Source organism: Balaenoptera musculus, chromosome 9 (assembly GCF_009873245.2).
Source record: "Balaenoptera musculus isolate JJ_BM4_2016_0621 chromosome 9, mBalMus1.pri.v3, whole genome shotgun sequence".
Lineage (NCBI taxonomy): Eukaryota > Metazoa > Chordata > Mammalia > Artiodactyla > Balaenopteridae > Balaenoptera > Balaenoptera musculus.
Genome location: NC_045793.1, coordinates 41,960,803 through 41,979,988, shown reverse-complemented (window position 1 = coordinate 41,979,988; position 19,186 = coordinate 41,960,803). Strand labels below are relative to the sequence as shown.

At 40.7% G+C, this 19,186-nt stretch overlaps 1 protein-coding gene across 6 annotated transcripts in view; it reads right to left on the bottom strand.

Annotated features, from left to right (window-relative positions):
• The window catches only part of AOAH (acyloxyacyl hydrolase), a 177,583-nt gene extending 160,972 nt beyond the window's left edge, over positions 1–16,611 (bottom strand). For 3 of the 6 annotated variants that reach the window (XM_036864537.1, XM_036864542.1, XM_036864543.1), the window contains exons 1-2: positions 16,510–16,611; positions 13,347–13,503 (exon numbers count right to left, since the gene is read on the bottom strand). In XM_036864537.1, the coding sequence (XP_036720432.1) occupies positions 13,347–13,473 (127 nt within the window). In that variant the 5' untranslated portion in view covers positions 13,474–13,503; positions 16,510–16,611. Of the gene's footprint in view, positions 1–13,346; positions 14,204–16,306; positions 16,399–16,509 lie in introns of all 6 variants that reach the window. The other 3 variants (XM_036864540.1, XM_036864541.1, XM_036864539.1) reach the window with 3 other exon arrangements.
• Between the last annotated feature and the right edge of the window lie 2,575 nt (positions 16,612–19,186).

Here is a 19,186-nt window from a genome sequence, read left to right as displayed (position 1 = left end):
GAACACACACAAAAAGGGCTCATATAATGGAAAGGAGCAAGCAGGGCGAGGAGCTGGGCAGGCTTTGTAGGCAGGAGGAGCTGGTGCCTACCTTATGGCAATGAGACTGGGAAAACCTGACATTAGGGGATGAGGTGCAGGCATAGGTGGAGGTCAGGGCTGTGGGTTTTGTAGATGGCAAAGGAGGTAGGGATTCAACCTGAGAGGAATGGGAAACTGTGAATGGGCTTTGTGGAGAGGGCTGCTGCTATGAGATCTGTGTCTTTAAAATATCATGCTGGCTGTTATGAGGAGGAAGGATCTTGGGGGCGGAGAGATGAAGAAGGAGGCTATTTTGGTCCTGGAGAGAGGTGATCGCTGATTGGATAGAGTAATGAGTGGCAGTGGGGATAGAGGAAAATGGACAAATGTGGAATCTGTTATGGAGGCTGACCCGATTGGATTTATTAATAAATTGATGAGAAATGTGAGAATCAAGGATGACTCTTGTTTCTGGTTTGGGCCCTAGAGAAGCGTAGAGCACAGGTTTTAGAGTCACACCACACCTGGATTTGGGCCCCTGCACCCCTGTTGGACCAGTATGACATTATCAAGTGCATTCCCCATCTGACCCCTCTCTCCCCACCCAATGCCCCTCCACAAACACCTAAATTCTGTTCTCAGATTTCGCTAATCGGGTGGAAGCAGAGGATATAGTTTTATATATTGTAATTCTAATCAACAACTTTTATCCCAGACCTTTCTCATGTTGGTGAAGAGAAAAGGAAATAAGAAAGAAAGGTAGGAAAACAATCACCCAAAATGGTCCTACAGCCAGCTTTGTTTCCCTAAAATATTAGTTATCAAGCCAGAGATGGTAGCACACAGCCCAGGTATGAACACTGCAACTTCACTTTTTCTTCTGCATCCTCCTCTCAGTCTGGACATGGATAGGGAGAGTGGGTAGGAGAAGAAAAGAGAGTGGAAGGGAGGAAAGAGAAGGGAGAAGTTATGGTACAGCAGAGACTGAAGAATTTGTGGTTCAGACAGACCTGGGTTCAAATCTTGCTTCTATTACTTATGAGTTGCTGTATTTGGCAGGATGGTTAAACTCTCTGAACCCAGATTTTGGTACCCACAGAACAGAGTAATAAAGCCCTCTTGTGTGGTACATTAAAAATAGCCACAGACTTTTTATACTTCCTCCCATGAAGAGGTGATATCTATTTTCCAGGCTTTGAATCTGGCCTTGTGACCTTGCTTTGATCAGTAGAACATAGAAATGAGAGCACGTCAGATCCAAACCTAGACCTCAAGAGGCCTTGCATCTTCCCTTTTGCCCTTTTAGACCTTCACAGCCGTGAGCTTGAGCTAGCCTGCTGGAGAGGCTACATGAAGGGAGACCCCAGTAACAGTATGCCAACTACCAGATTCGTGAACGAGGCCATTCCAGATATCCAGCCCCTCTCATTCCACCATCTACCAACTTGAGTGCAGCAGCAGAAGTGAGCCTAGCTGAGATCAGCTAAAGGGCCACCCAACACTGCCCAGTCAAAAAATGCCAACGCACAGGATTGTGAGCTAATAAATGATTGTTGTGTAAGTGTGGAGTGGCTTGTAATTCAACAAAGGCTATCTGAAACACCTGGCAAAGTGTTGTGACGATTAAATGATACAACACATAAAATGCACATGGTGCCTGGCAAGGAGCAGATGTCTAACAAATGTTAGTTTCTATCCCACCTACCGAGACCACCACAGGGCAAAGACGTATTCTCCATGACCCTTTAAAATAGAAGCTCAGAAACTTATTTTTGAAAAACATGTTGTATTATCAACAATCTTTTTAGTTTTCTACGGTTGAATTTTGTTTTATTGCAGACATCTCTTATTTTCAATATATTTGGGCAGATTAGGCTCTGTGTCCCAACCCAACCATCACCTGGAACATTGCTTTTATGAGAAAATGCTCAGTGAGTTCCAAACTGCCAGCTCTCCCAAGAACACTGGCAGTGAGAGAGGCACTATATTGGACAATTACTGATGAGAACAAGGCTAAGGGCATCCATGGGAGAGCAGAGCCCAAGCAAAAGCAACAAGAGAAAATTAGCAGACTGTGCTGAGAAACACAGAAAGGTGGGCTTGGCTAATTTAGAAATATATAAAAAATGAAAAATAAAAAAATGAGAGTGAAGACACAGGGAGCCATTCCATCCTGTTACTCAACACATCCTTACTAGCACCCACTATGTGCTCAGAAGATTGAGGACACAAAGGAGAATAAGAGAAGCCACAGAGCAGTAGGGAACACTGAGGATTAGAAAAACAGTCTAGTCATTGTAACCTGTAAGTGCTTGGTGGAGGGACCTGTTAGTGCTTTGGGAGCACAGAGGAGGAAGAAACTAGGAAACTGTCACTGCCTTGGGTAAGCAGTGACAGTTTCCTGGAAGAGCTGACTCTTTTTTTTTTTTTTTTTAACATCTTCATTAGAGTATAATTGCTTTACAAAGGTGTGTCAGTTTCTGCTTTATAACAAAGTGAATCAGTTATACATATACATATGTCCCCATATCTCTTCCCTCTTGCATCTCCCTCCCACCCTCCCTATCCCACCCCTCTAGGTGGTCACAAAGCACCGAGCTGATCTCCCTGTGCTATGCGGCTGCTTCCCACTAGCTATCTATTTTACGTTTGGTAGTGTATATATGTCCATGCCACTCTCTCTTTGTCCCAGCTTACCCTTCCCCATCCCCGTATCCTCAAGTCCATTCTCTAGTAGGTCTGCATCTTTATTCCCATCTTGCCCCTAGGTTCCTCTGACCATTTTCTTTTTTTTTAATTTTTTTTAGATTCCATATATATGTGTTAGCATACGGTATTTGTTTTTCTCTTGATGGGAGGAACCTGTCGAAAGAAAAAAGGCAGGAAAGGCCTTCAGGAAGAGAGTAGTAGCATTTCTAAAGACTTGGATGTGAGAAGGAGAAGAGTTGGCCAGGACTAGAGCCCAGGCTGCATGGGAAAGGAAGAATGAGAGTTAGGAAGGTGTTAGAACATGAAAAGCCTTGAAGGTCAGATTACAGAGCAATGGCTTCATGCTCTAGAGTGCAAACCAATGGTTTTCAAACATTTTGCTCTGAACCCCCAAAAGAACTTTGAAAAATTATGTATGCTTCTACATTTTAATGGATGTTAAAATATTAATGGATATCAATTTCATTAGTTGCAAAATTCCAGGAAGATTGTAAATATTACAATAGAAATATTACATTAGTCTTCTATATGTTTCTAAAGGAATCTAAATATTATAGTGACTTATACCAACTCTCATCTACTTAAAAAAATATATGATCAAATTCTTCTTTCACAGTGAAAAATTTACATTGATAATTCCTCTCCTTGAATTCATATTTCAATAAAAATCTACTTCATTGAATTTTTCTTCCACTAGAGTTTTATCCCAATGTAATGTATTTTTATGGTTGGAAGTATTTTTTCACACTATTATATTTCTTAACACTAAAAATATGTATAAAATTTAAATAAAAACTTTAATTTCTTATGAATAAAACCCTAGAAGTACTTTAAAATTCTTCTGGATAGATTTTTCTTTATTAGTAAAATTAACTTATCTAAGCAATATGTATTGTCAATTTGATAAACAGTTTCTAAATAATAAAGGCAAAATTTTCTTGGAATTAAATCTCTTAATGAGATGGTTGGGCTCTTTAAATTAGTACCTATATCTGTAAAAAAATATTACTTATTCATGTAAATAAACAAGGTTCATGTCAAGTATCATGTCTGTTTTTCTTTTTCTTTTTTTCTTTTCCTTTTATTTAATTGAAGTTTAGTTGACTTACAGTGTTGTGTTAATTACTGCTGTACAGCAAAGTGATTCAGTTATACATATATATTCTTTTTTTAATATATACTTTTCTATTATTGTTTATCATAGGATATCGAACATAATTTTTGTGCTATATGGTAGGACCTTGTTTATCCATTCTATACATAAAAGCTTACATCTGCTAACGCCAATGTTTTTATTTTTCATTTTTAAAGAGGTAAGTTCTGAGGAAACATGCTTACTTAAATAAGTAAATGAGAATGGAAGGACTTTTGATATGGCGATGTCACTCAATTCTTTAACTCCTTCTAAGTTAAATGTCAAAAATCTGAGAGTGATCTATCGTTGAAAATTATTTAAGTCTCCCTTCAATTGTGTTGAAAGCAAAGAACTAGAAACCACCTGCCTTGCAAAAACGTTTGTTACCCAATCAATGGAGTCTTTCACTTTCTCAATTTCTGAGAAATATTAAAAAAAAAAAGTTTTACTAAGACTTATCTTGGGCTTCCCTGGTGGCGCAGTGGTTGAGAATCTGCCTGCCAATGCAGGGGACACGGGTTCGAGCCCTGGTCTGGGAAGATCCCACATGCCGCGGAGCAACTAGGCCCGTGAGCCACAATTGCTGAGCCTGCGCGTCTGGAGCCTGTGCTCCGCAACAAGAGAGGCCGCGATAATGAGAGGCCCGCGCACCGCGATGAAGAGTGGCCCCCACTTGCCACAACTAGAGAAAGCCCTCGCACAGAAACAAAGACCCAACACAGCCATAAATAAATAAATAAATAAATATTAAAAAAAAAAAAAGACTTATCTTTTAATTTTACCTACTACAATTTCATTGAGTGAGGCCTTGTTTAAACCTAATATATTTAGAAAGAACTGGCAAGTTGAAATATTGTTCTTTTCAACACACTTTTACCTATACAATATTTTAAGTAAAATTCTTTATCTTACTGCATACTTCATAGATATTTTTGTCAAATGTTGGAGCTGCAGATTTAGTTCATTCAAACTATGAAAAATGTCCTCTGTATAAACCTAAATAGCAGTCAGATCTTATTATCAAAGAAATTAACCAATCAGATTTTCTTTCAGAAAAAGTATGACTTTATTTTTCCATTTACTTCTATATTTGAATTCTAAGATAGATAGAGGATGGATGAAAAGAAAAAGATGGATGATTGGGTGAGTGGGTGGATGGATGAATGAATAGATGGATGAATAGAAAGAAGGGTAGACAGATGATGAATAAATGGATAGATAGGTGCATAGATAGAAAAATAATCTTAGACTATGCCCAATCATTTTTATCCACAAACTTACCTGCTAACTTGAAAAGTTCCTACCTGCCAGCAAAGGCTTACTACTGCCAAATTTCTTACAAATATTTTGTTGAAAGAAAAAGATGTTTAATTTTAGATTGTCTACTTAACAATTCAAACTTGGAAGTTAAACAAAACAATAAAAACAAGATCCAAACTCTATAAATATAAACCTAGATGGTTTTGAAAGGAAATATACCCAAATATCTGTAGTGATCATCTGAGTTTTGGGATTACAGTTGATTTTATTCTTTAAAAATATTCTGAATTTTTAAAGATCTCTATAAAAATTATATATTCTTTTATAACTAGAAAAAAACCCCAATAAATTGTATTTTATCAAACAATTTCTCATTGAGTAAGCTTTTTAATGTTTACTTCTACCTCAATAAATTTTAGGAAAACATGAAAAGACCTTTGGACCTTTGTTCTTGCAGCTCTCTGCTAGGTGTTTTCACAAACTATATCTCATTTAATCCTCACAGCAGCCTCATGAGATTGTTACTTCCCATTTTACAGATGAAAAATATGAGGCTCAGAGAGCTTAAGCAATATATCTAAGGCCTTTCAGATAAGCAGGGATTCAGCTGCTCACTGGCTAGCTGGTAATTCCAATCCAGATCTATTGAACCTTGAAGTTTATACACTGCTGAGTGTCACACTGCATACACTGCATACATTAAAATTTTGAATTTTGAAAGTGAAAATTATCAATCATGTTAATTAAAATAATCATTGCTATACTGAAGTCTATATGATTTGTGAATATTGTTTCCCAATATCCTTTTCACTTTCTAATCATGTTTTGTGTGGAACAGTGTTAAATTTAATAAAGTACATGTTATCAATTTTTTTCTTTTTGTATAGTCCTTTTGATGTCATATCTAAGAGTCTTTGCCCAATCCAAAGTCACACAGATTTTTCTCTTGCACTTTTTCTAGAAGTTTGTAGTTTTAGCTTTTACCTTGAGGTCTATGATCTATTTTGAGTTAATAATTGTGTGTGATTTGAAGTAAGGAATCAGATAGTGTTAGTTCTCCAACCGTGTTCTTCAAAAGTTTTGTCTATTCTGGCTTCTTTTCATTTCCATATAAATTTTAGGATCAGCTTGCCAATTTCTACTAAAAAAAGGATGTTACAATTTTGAATGGAACAGTGTTTAGTCTATAGATCAGTGTGGGGAGTATTGCAATCTTAACATTATTGAGTCTTCTGATCCATTAGTGGGAAGCGTCTCTCCATTTCTATAAAGCATCCTTTAATTTCTCTCAGCAATGTTTTGTAGTTTTCTATGTAGAGTAATTGCATTTCTTTTGTTAAATTTATTCCTTAGGATTTTTTATTATATTGTGAATGGAGCTGTTTTCTTAATTTCAGTTATTCAATGTTTGTTGCTAATATAAATAAATATAATTGATTTTTTATATTAATCTTGAATCCTGGGACCTTGTTAAAGTCTCTTATTAATTCTGGTAGTTTTATTGTAAATATCTTAGGATTCTCTACATTCAGGAACATGCTGTCTGAAAATAAAGACAGTTTTACTTATTCCTTCCCAATTCACATGTCTTTATTATTTTTCTTTCTTTATTAAACTGAATCGAATCTTCAAAACAATGTTAACTACAAGTGGTGAGAGTGGACATCCCTACCATGTTTCTGATTTTAGGAGGCAAGCATTCAATCTTCCATCATTAAGTATGACGTTATCTGCAGGGTTTCATAGAAGCCCTTTATCAAGTTGAGGAAATTCCTTTTTCTTTCATAACTTGTTGAGAGGTTTTAACATGGGTGGGTGATGGATTTTGCGAAACAATGTTTCTATTTCTACTGGGATGATAATGTAGTTATAGCCTCTGTTCTACTAATTTGGTATATCCTATTAATTGACTTTCAGATGTTAAAACAACCATGTATTCCTAGGATAAACCCCACTTGGTCATGGTGTATAATCCATTTTGCATGCTGCGGGATTCAGTTTGTTAATATTTTACTAAGGATTTTTGCATCTGTGCTCACAAAGGATATTGATCTGTTATTTTCTTTCCTGTGATGTCTTTGTCTGGATTTGGTATTAGTGTAAAACACAGAATGATCTGGGAAGTCTTCCTCTTATATTTTATGAAAGAAAGGAAATGTATTCAAATGGGTTGGTGAATACATTCAAGGTTGCATCTAGTTCTCAAGTCTCCCTCAGTTTTCACTTTTCTTAGGCTCTTTCAGGTCTTCCCAACACATGTACAGTTTCCCAATCGATCAGGGATGTATGGAGACCTCATCTTAGCCCTTCTATAATGTTCACATTACCAGGGTCTCCCTGTTAAATCTCTGGCTGATCTTCATTGTCCAATCTAGGACCAAAACTCTGAGTTAGCAAAGCTGCAGTTTCTCCTTGTTAATTCCCAATGGAGTCCATCACTTTTAGCCAACAAAGCCAGGGATCTTTGAATCCTGGTTGAATCAAGTCCGCCCCATTAGCAGTAGACTTACTGGTTTTTGCAGCCAGTTTCACAGTGATGAAACTACTGTTCTCACTAAGCTGAGGGCAAGTGTAGATGGAGCAGCCTCAGGCAAAAAGGTCAGAGTCTTACTGTTCTTCCTAAAGTTCAAGCAGTTTTTCAAGAATAAACATTCCTTAATTCATTGTGTGCCATTGGTTGATTTTTAGTGTCCTGAAATGGTTGCTTGTGACAGTCTTTCCAGTTTTATGCTTGGTCTTAGGTGGACTTTGTCCAGGGAAAGATTCAGATGGGGACTTTGTCCTCTATACTAACATTGAAAAACAACTACTTTATGAGAGAAAGGGTATGGTAGTGGAGTAATTTGTTTTCCTTTCCAAATTCTGAGTGTGAAGGCCAGAAGAAAAATCTCGAATATCAAGCCCCTCTCCCTCAAAAACAAAACAAAACAAAAAACGCTTCAACCCACAGCTTACTCTTCATCTATGAATTTCTACTATATAGTCGTGCCTATTTGGTGAATCACTTTGGGACCAAGTCACATCAATTCTCTTTTGCAATACTATCTGGTGTTTAGTTTGAAGACTTTTTCTTTTTAAAGCATTTCTATGAGTGGTAGGCAGAATGATAAGATTACTGTCTCCTGATGCAGAGGCCTTACTTAATCCCCTCCCCTGAGTGAGGGCAGAACCTGTGAATGTGATTGGATATCACTTCTGTGATCGTGTTATGTTCTATGATAAGAGAGATTTTGCATATGTAATTAAGGACTCTAGTTAGTTTACTTTGAGTTACTCAAGGTTATCCTGGGTGGACCCAACATAATCGGGCGGGCCCTTTAAATGTAGAGAGTTTGCTCCAGCTGTTCTTAAACAAGAAAGAAATAGCTACGTTATTAACTTCCTTTGCAAAGGGGCAGCCTCTCAGAGCTGAGAATGATCCTGGCTGACAGCTCGCAAGCACATGGGACCTCAGCCCTGCAAATCCAAGAACCTGAATTCTGCCAACCACTAGTGAACTTGCAAGAGAACCTGAGTCTCACATCACATGCAGCCCCATGTGACATCTCGATTTCAGCCTTGTAAACCCTGAGCAGAGAACCCGGTTATATTATGTCCAGACTTCTCATGTGCAGAAACCGTGAGATAATAAATTTATGTTGTTTTAAACTGATGAATGTGTGGCAATTTATTACACAGCAATAGAAAGCTAATACACTATGAAATCTTTTTTCATAAGTGAATCTTCCCTTCAGATATCCAAGATTTGAGAATTTGTATTTACATAAGATGTAGATTCACATGTAATTATTCAGTTTACTCAGGCCTCTTTGTCTTATGATAGGTTTAAATGCAGGACTTCCATAGTTTATTTTCAATATTTTTTTTCCTGATTTCCAAAAGAATACATAATCACAACCCCTTTGGGTACTTAGTCTGTACCAAGTACAGTTCTAAGTCCTTCATGTGTATTTATTCATTAGCCCTCCACACCACCCAAGGATGCAGGCCCCATGTAATCTCATCTTACAGATAGGGGACACAAGGTACAGAGGGTGAAACTGTGCCCTTAATGTCACATATGTACAGAGGTGGCAGAGCCAGGATTCCAATCCAGGCAGTCTGACCCCAGAGCTTAAGCTCTTGTGCTCTTAACCACCATGTCTTACTATTGTTTTTGCAAGCTCATCTAGAAAATGTGGAAAATTCAGAAATGCACTGAAAAGAGATTACAAATCATTTGTAACCTCCTCACTCATAGATAACCATACAACAACTATTGGCATTTTGCTGTTCATCCTATCCGGGAAGACAGCTATATAAATAGAGAGATAGGCACATTATATATAATTTTATGGGGATTTTACTCTGCTTAATGCTTTGCAACATTCTTTTTTTTTCCCTCTTTCTCATAGTACATTTAAACTATGATCTAGTTTACTGCCCACCCCTTCCCTCGAAAAAAGAAAATTTTCACTTTCTCCTTAAGGAAAAGCATACTGTCCACTTGGATTCTTTTGGTTTTGCTCACTTTGGGACCTTTCACAGAGTTGTGGACCTCTCTCTAGAGTGCCTTTGTGGTCCTTCTCTTCAGGGTTATGCCCCAGAACAATCCAGGGAAAAAAAAAAAAAAAAGGCAAAGGTGAGTTTAGTGAAAATTGAGATGATCAGAAACCTACCATCTGTGCCAAGGTTGGGATTAAATTCTGTGATAATCTAAAAATAAAAGTAGGGGATCAAGGAGAGGGGAAGTGTGAGGAGTGAGGGACAAAGTGCAGAGGGCTGCAGCTGCAGCTGGGAACCAGTGGGCATCCGGCTACACCTCAAGGGTCTGCAGGGCCCGCGAGGGTGGAGGTGAGCAGCTTGTCAGCACGGAGTGACCGTGGATTCTGTTGAGACCAGCCCATGAGCTGCACCAGCCACGACACTTCACTGTGGGAGTTCTGAGGGCCGAGAACCGTGTCAGGGTGCTACACAAGCCCTCCCCGAGGACTGAGAGCGACCCTCAGACACGGGAGAAAGAAGAGAGCCCTGAATTATCCAGAGGAGACTAAATTTAAACACATGAGTGGAAAGATGAAGTGTTTTCTGCCCTCAGCAGCAATGGTGGTGGCTTATGAACAAGTGTTCAGATATAAGAAATAGAGAAAATGAAATTTCTGTACATGTAAATTGTGATCATAAATTTTCAACCTTCTCTGCTGGCTCTGTCTAAATCTTTCCTATTTTTGTCAGCGACATTGTCATTTTACCATTCATGCTGGTTGAAAGCTTAGGATCACGTCTTCCCCTTTATCTTTCAAACTATAAAGTCATCTCTGACCACTGTGTGTGTGATGTGGTTCAGGGGGGGAGGAGGTTTTATCGGACTCTGAAGGCATTTTATATATTTAACCAAACATGAATGAGGGAAAATAAAATTTTTTTTTAAGCGCTTTAAAAAGCTTCCTCGAGGGCTTCCCTGGTGGCACAGTGGTTGAGAATCTGCCTGCTAATGCAGGGGACACGGGTTCAAGCCCTGGTCTGGGAGGATCCCACATGCCGCAAAGCAACTAGGCCCATGAGCCACAACTACTGAGCCTGCGCGTCTGGAGCCTGTGCTCCGCAACAAGAGAGGCCGCGATAGTGAGAGGCCCGCGCACCGCGATGAAGAGTGGCCCCCGCTCACCGCAACTAGAGAAAGCCCTCGCACAGAAACGAAGACCCAACACAGCCAAAAATAAATAAATAAATAAATAAATAAAAAGCTTCCTCAAAAAAAAAAAAAAAACCAAAATTCAGTGAATTAATTTAAATGTCAATGACTTAGAAACATAAGGATTACTTTGCCCCTAAATCACCCATGTAAAGAAAATAATGTTTTGCAAAAATGAACATGGCTTATTATTGATTTCATAACATTTGAAAAGTGGCAGATAGAGGCCCTGGCTGCTCCAGCACAGTAGAATCAGAGTTTACTTAGTGATCAAATGAACGTACAGTTCAGTGCAAAGGAATTATGGTAAATTGGGAAACAGGCCACTGGGGCTTTGCATAGCTTAGTTCTGATTTTGGAATATGTTCAAGGCCATGCCCTCCAGATCTGCTGGTTGGTTGCCCACTGCAAAGGTTCCACTTGGCATAGGAGCTGGGGTTGTTTGTTTATGATGGGGATGTTGGCTCAAACACTCAATAACTTCTACAGTGGCTCCTTGTGGAGTATCTCTCCAGTCACAAGAGTTCCCACTTCTGTGAGAGCTGCCCCCTCCCTCCGTGACCCTGGCAGCCACATCTGCACTGGGAGCTCTCCTCACTCTCCCCCGCCTCTTGTTCAGTGAGCTAAAGACTTAGCCCAGATTCTCTCTGCCAGGATGTTAGATGACAGCCAGAAGAAGAGTCCATCCCTGTGTGGGTTGACCTCTTACATGCAAACTCTGGACTATGGGAGCCAATGAGTTGGAAGGCATACAGTCCTGCTTTTCGTTTGAAAGTTGTCGGGATTAACAGAAGTCCAAACGACAATTCCTCCTCTTCTCCCACCCCCTCCATGAGGCTCTTCCTCTTACCACCAGCTGCGAGTAAGCTTACTTCGCTGCTTCCTAAGACACTTCCACATTTGGCCAGTGACTAAGAGCGCTCCCAGGTCCCCTTTCAGGAGACACTTCCAATCCCCACAGCTGCTGGGCGTGCTGGTGCTGAAGTGCACACTTGACCCACAAGATCATGGTATGACAAAATGGTTATTTAAAAATTTGTTATGCAGTAATAGATAACCAGAACAACCGCATCCTAGAATCCCCTCAACACCTCCTTCTAATTCTCTATGCCTCAGTGGGAATGGGGCAGGGAAGGGAATGAGTATCTCATGTCTACTTTATAGGGGTGGAGGGCCAAGTATCTCAGATGATGCAACCATCCTAGAAGTAGAACTGATTCCACTTAAGCCTTTCTCAAGTGCATTTCTACTTGACAAGCTTTAGGTGTTTGTTTTGAGAAAATAGAAGGTGGCAAATAATTATCTGATGGAACCAAATAGTGGGTGGGGATAACCTCCCAGGCATGGCTCCAGTGGGGCCACAGACCTCTGCTTCCAGGCCTGTGGAGAATAGATTCGCAGGGAATCTGGGTCTTAAGGTTTTAATTTAAAAGAAGACCTTGAAACCAGAGATGTGTTCCTTAACATGTATAATGACTGGAAATCATGGTTTTTTCAGGAAATAGGACTAATTCAGATATTTTTCTGTACTGTCTCCAGAAATAATTCATATGTATCATAATCTGTATCCAAACTTTTCATTTGTAAGAGATGGCCACCATACTTATCCCTCGAGTTCTTTTTCTGGCTTCTTAAACCAGGATTTTATTTTGCGATCTGCTCATTGAATAATTACTACTCAGACTTCTGAGAATCCTTGGCTCCATGGACTGACCCAGTGAAAGCCCTTGGCCCCATTCAGGAATCTCCAGGTATAACACGAATATCAAAGGTCTTACCCTACTTTTACTCCTCTCCAAAAAAACAAACAAAAAAAACAAACCCCCCCCAAAACGAAAAACAAAACCCAAAACACCAAACAACAACAACTACTTTGAAGTAAAATACTTCAACAAAACATAAGTGAAAGAGCCATATCTCAGTCAAAGTTCAATGTTTCCAGGTGACTGTCCTTTTATTGCCATCTCTGGACTCACTGAGAGAAGGAAGAAAACTAAGATTGTTGAATCCTTACTGTGTGCAAATACCAGAAATTTACACGCATGATCTCAGTTCTCACAACATCCCCATGAAGTGGGTATTATAAGCCTCGTTTCATCCATAAGAACACAGAGGCATGGAAGTGTTAAGTAAGTTGCTCAAAGTTTCAGAGTGTAAGGGACAGAGCAGAGGGGGAGGAGGTGGCAGCAATTCAAAGGTCAAAGTCCATCTTCCTTCTACCGTGTAATGCTGCCTATTGTCCCGAAAGGCGGTAAGAATTTCAGGCTTTTATACTTGCCCATCCAGGGGGAAAAAATTCCAATCACCAATGAGGTGGAAGACTTTTAATTCAAACTAGCAACTATATAGCATGCTTCTATACCCACATATGTGCATGTAGTGTGAACACTTATTCTAAGAAGCAAAACTTTTCTACGCTGGTAAGGTTATTGGTGTCTTACTTGGAATCTTATAGCTATGGATGTCATTAAATAGGTGATTTACTATGCAAGACAAGGATTTGACCCCATGATATCCACATTAAAAATACACAGAATATTTACGTACCTATACAGACTTGGCCATTGGAGCGTCTGGTGCCGCGCTGGTGGTCATAGGCTGGAGAGGCCAAGGTGTGAAGGGTCAGGAGAAAGAACAGAGGAGTGGCCATAAGGATTTTCCAGGGTGACTTCATCTCGGAGCTACTGCACCAGAAGACACCAGCCTGGGGACAGAAGCAGCCGACTAAGGGATGCTTAAGTTGGTGCCGAAGAATCGATCAGCCTCTCTCCCCTTCTCTTTCGTTCTCTGACACACACACACACCACACTCACATACACATCTTTCACTGTGGCAGAACCCTGAGAGAGAGCCACACTGGCCTGGGTCTGGTAAGAGCTGGAGTCCCTTGCACACCGTTCTTCTAAGCTACAAACTGCAAGACAAGGAAAAACCCAGGTTGCAGCTGGGGCAGGAACAAGCGCTTCTGCACTTGCTGCTGGCTGAAGTCCGTGGCTGTGAACCCCAGGAAAATCGAGGCTTGCTGGAATCGTCCCGCGGCCTGGTTAGGCGGCCCTTCCTCTTTCGTTCTTGCAAAACAAGACTAAATTAAAAGTAAAACTGAAGAAGGAAACCTCAACCACAAAAACAGCAGCCTTTAGTAATTTGATCAGCAGTGTTCACAGGCTGTAGAAATTATAATCCGTTGTATTCAGAAGTTATTTAGTTTTGCTCTAAACAGTTTTATATGGTGAGGTTGGGCTCCTTATTTTGTTGTTAAAGAATATTCTGGTCAAGTAGTTATTTTCCTCTGGAGAAGTTGAATTATTCCTTGAGGGGTCAAGTTTTCCCAAGGCCATTCATTGGTGTTCAGAAAATGAACAGTGGGACAGTAATGGGGCAGTCAGCATGGCTGGATTTTCAATCTAATAAGAAAAAAGATGAGCTGAAATTAACCAATTCATATTTACTTGGCTGTGCACGATGCACCTCTTTTCTCCAGAATTTCAAAGTCTGTTTACATCCCTCACCTGTGAAAGATTTGTTCATTTTTAAGAGACTGATTTTCTATTTTGAAGATGAAAATTGAATGCTATTTTTCCAAGAAAAAAACAAACAAACAAACTGAAAACTAAACCAGATCATAGATAGAGAAAAGACATATAATCTAAATGCTTTGTTCTAAAACAGGGTACAGCAAAGTCACAAGCCATTCTCTGACGAGATAAGGAGAGTGGGGCAAAGGGCCGCAATCTAGATAAGCCTGGGGGATCATGCAATTAATATTCTCCCTGTTTAGGCTCTGAGGAAAGCTTATCATAAACTTTATAAAATATTACAAAAGCTATCAAAATTGGTAGACATTTCTTCTCCTCCTCCTGCTTTTACTTAAGGAATAGCATTTTAAGCAGCAGGTAGAATTTTAGAGTTGTATTCTTTCCAGGATGTAGGAAATACCGATTTTTATGGTTTGAAGACTTCTTGGGTAAGCATTAGCTTAACAAACGCCAATTTGTCAAATCTCTGAATCTGCAGCAGAGATATCACACACCAGAATATTTCCCTACTTAAGGGTCCAACACTGGTTGGGCCAGTGAATGCCATGGATGTCCTTGGTCACTATGGACCCGTGGCTTCCTTTGAGGCTGTACTGCTGTTTCACAAGGTCTCTGACCCTGTGGCCAAGGGAAGCTCTGGAGGTCACCAGGACCAACAGAGGGGTCAGGGCCTAGAGAACTTCCAGAGAATTCCTCGGCAGGCAGGATAATAGAGTTATTAATAGCACTGACTGCAAAGACAAAAAGACACATGTTCAACTATCCTATCCATGGTTCACTTCTGAGTCATGTATTAGACCAGTGATGGAACCTTTCTATACTTTCTTCTACTTCCTCATTTATATTGGAATTATAATAATATTTGTCAGGGTTGCTGGAAGGACTAAAATAGATGATGTATTCATGGTATAAAGCAGTGTGCCCAGCAAGAAGATTTGGTAAATCAAAGCTTTGGTTATTATCCCAGCAGGAGTATGATGAAATCTGCACCCCAGGCCAGATTTCGAGAGAATTCTAAGACGCCTATGGTAGTTGCAGGCCAAGGTATAGGAAAATGACACTGGCTGCATTTACTGAAGGCTGCATTTATCGAACACCGTCTGTGTGCAGGGCAGCCCTCCAGGAGCAGGGTTTAGTTTGTTAACCCATAGGTGGGTGAGGAATCTTCACACAGCTTCGGCAAAAGCATTTGGCCCCGGCTCTGGGCCTCCTGAGGGTCTCCTGGTCTACGTCTATAGCTGCGAGCAGGACTGGGACACCTCAGGGTGAGAGGCATTTCTCACTGTTAGTCTGTGTGCAAGTTTTAGGCCCTTGGTCATGTGTGCGTGACCCAGGTAGTTCCACCCAGAAGCACCCCAGGGACGGTGGTCCTGAGGCAGCCTGAGATGCTGGGGCTTCGGGCAGGGCTGGGTGCCCTGGGAACCCCCGGCTTAGCTGTATAGCACTGAGCCAGTCCCTTACCATTTCCAGGGCTGAGATTCTTCAGCTGTCGGGGAATGTCATGATAGTATTTGACATATAGTAGGTTTTCCCTAAACGGAAGTGATTTTCATGCTTGAAAGGTGAGGTCTTACTTGGCAGGGTCAAAAGAAGAACACAGAAGTCAGGAAGTGATTTCGCTAACTGATGCTGAAGGGAGTGCGTGAGCCCGTGTACCACTAACAAACCCTCCCTCCGGTGGCCGAGGCGAAGGTGCAGGGCTCCTACTGTTTGCGCAGGCATCGTTCAGACTGCCTAGTCTCATCTCCCCGACAGGGCTGCCTGTGCTCCTGGAGCACTGGGTGCACATGACCTGTTAGAATCTCTGTACAACTTGCTGAAAGGCCCCGGACCTGCCAATGGTTTCTAACGACTTGTTGGACACTGTACGATGTCCCTTGAGGACACCTGTGTCAGATGCTCCAGTTCTGAGTTTCTCAAAATCTGCTTTTGGGAAATGAGATTTCTTCCTTGGAGCACTTTGTTACTTACTTCACTCGGAGAGTTTCGATTCAAATCACAGCTGCTACAGAAGGCTGAGGGTTTATAATTCTCAAATGTTACACCGGTGGTTCTGGCTTGTTCTGTTGGAATATGCTTCCTGACTATTTTTTGAACTGCATTGGCCTCAACCATCTCATTCACAGCAAGTTCCTTAATCAGAAAACAAAAAACAAAAAACAAAAAAAACTGACCTGGGTGACGAGATATTGTAAAATCTGGTGCTCTCTCAAAAGCGCCTCTTCTCTTTGACTTCCTCCTCTTCCGGACACCAAGGATCCCTCCCCCCTCCCCTTGCTTCTGGCTTCCCAGGATTCTCTGCGGTGACCCTTGGTTCACACCAAGCCCAGATCCTTTGCTGACCCCTCCTCCCCAGTCAGGGCTTATTTATTCTACCTCCTGTCTCTGCTCTCTGCTAGGGAAACGGTAAATTAATCCATGACAGGGGTGCATGTCGGCTAATTAAAAGAGTTCTGGGCTTAGGATCAGGGGAACTTTCATCTTCATCATGGTTTTGTCACTTACTAATTGTGTGTCCTTGGGCAAGCTGATCCACCTCTCTGGGTATTAGTTTATTTAACTACAAAATGGGGTATATGATGCCAATATTACAGGGAAATTATGAGGATTAAAGAGACAACATGAATGAAAAAAAACCTAACAGTAAATGTTAGGTAAATTTAAAGCTAACAATGAATTAACACTATCCTTCTCAAGTATTGGAATTTTAACATGTTTTGCTTTATATATTTTCTCGGAATCTTTAAAGGAATGTCCATTTTAGTAATGCACTTAAGTAGATACAAAGTAGAAATTCAGAACACCCCAGAGGAGTGGCCACCCATGCGTATTATCACTGGTAGGAGAGGAACTTGCAGATGTAATGTAGGAAATAACCACATGGTGAGAAAGAATGTGGAAACCCACCTCCCAAGAGGTACACTGGTAGTTTCCAGCAGGAAGAGACACCCACCAGGAAATAAACCAGTGATCCTCAATGTGTTAACAATGTAGCAATGTCAAGGATGCAGAATGACCCAGACACACAGGCGGATCTTTGCTCCAACACTCCTTTCCTGCTCCCCATAAACCCCACCCACTCTTTCTTGCACTCTGAGGTTCTTAAGATTTTTAGAGCTACGTTCACACTCACTGGCAGAGGTTTGCCATTTACAACTACAACTGCCTTCTTCGGAGAGTGAATTCTATTAAATAGAACTTCTTTTGTCTGCCGGGCACCTGAGAGTAAATTTGGGTAAAGGAGCTGTGGCACATGGGCTGCTTTTTATAAGTGAGGCAGTAGAATTTGGATGTAAAAGGAAGGAAGTAGGAGCAGAGAAGGGAGAAGCAGGATCAAATGAGACACTGGGGTCTTCCTGGCTGAAGCGTCAAGAGAGAAGTGCTGGAAAGTGTGGTGGCAAAAAGACCTGAGCTAATAGGAAGTTCAATATAGATCAGTAAGTTGTTTGCTGTGCCATGTGAGAGATGATACTTTGCCAAGATCCTGAATGGATTCTTGTGGAAATCAATGAGGAAACGAGTTTCATGTTTGGATCAGAGCAGGTCAGAGCAAAGGAGGCACAGGTAATAACAACTCCAGAAGCTGAGGGACTAGGAGTTTACATGCTCAGGGATTCACAGGTATCTTGGTGAGGGCTTTGGACTCTCATATATCAATCATAGATTGATTCTCATATGCTTTAGACTCCTGTATGCTATAGACTGGGAGGAAGGTAGACTTAAACTACTTTTACTTAGATCTCCAACGTGTAAACTTGAGTTTGAATGCACATATGGAACAAAATAAAATAAACATAGCTGAAATAAGCTTGAAGCTCATTCATTCATTCTTTTATTCGTTTTTAGATAAAAGAAGTCCAGGGTAGGCAGTTTAAGGCTGTTATTGTTGTCCCATGGTGTCTTCAGGTGCCAAAGCTTTTTATTTTCTGTCCTACTACCCTATAACTAGTAGGACAGAAAATTTTAGACCTTAGATGGCTAAAATAGCTGCTAGAGCTCCAGCCATCATGTCTATCTTCCAAGCCAGCAGTAGAAGAAAGCAGAAGATGGCTAGTGAAATTCACACCTTTCCTTATAAAGAGCTTCTTCCCCAAAATCTCCCAACACTTCTGCATACATCTCAGTGGCCACACCTGGCTACAAGGGATGCTGGGAAATAGAGTCATATGACCGCTCCTAACTAAGGGAAGCTGCCATCACTTATTCTGATGGCAATATGCTCTGCTAAAAATCAGCGTTCTAGACAGAAGGAGAAATAGAATATTGGGAGGCAACTGTCTACCATGTATATTATACATAAATACATGTGAATATTTTTCTTTCTGAATTGAATATGTAAGATTACCTTGCATTATGAGTTTTTGGAAGGTGGAATGAGGCACACTGGAGGATGCCTATTCTTCCCAGTGGGGTTTTCTTTGAATCATGGGCAGCAGGTGCTCCCTAAAGACACTTTTCTCTCCAACTCTTGTCCTGGACAGCTCATGGAAACACAAATTGGCAAAAACCAATATCACAGCTGAGACTGAAATGAGACAGGCTAACCTGTGATCAGGGGACTATCGTGAATAAGACAAGGTCCTGACTTACTGGGGAGTTTGCCACTATATTAAAAAATATGGATTAGTTAAATCTCCTCTGGGGATATTTTCATGGAGGAAGCCTAAGTAAAATGCACTAAGCTTCAAAGTAACTGTGAACAAAAGGCTAAAAAGCAGCTTCAAGGTGTGCGTGGAAGGTACGGGACATTGCAGTTGCAGAAGACTAGAGCAGTCATTGTCAAATGGTCTGAGAGGTGAAGTGGCTAAATATAAGGTCACCTTAAGAACTTGCCTTGAGCTGAGTGAACAC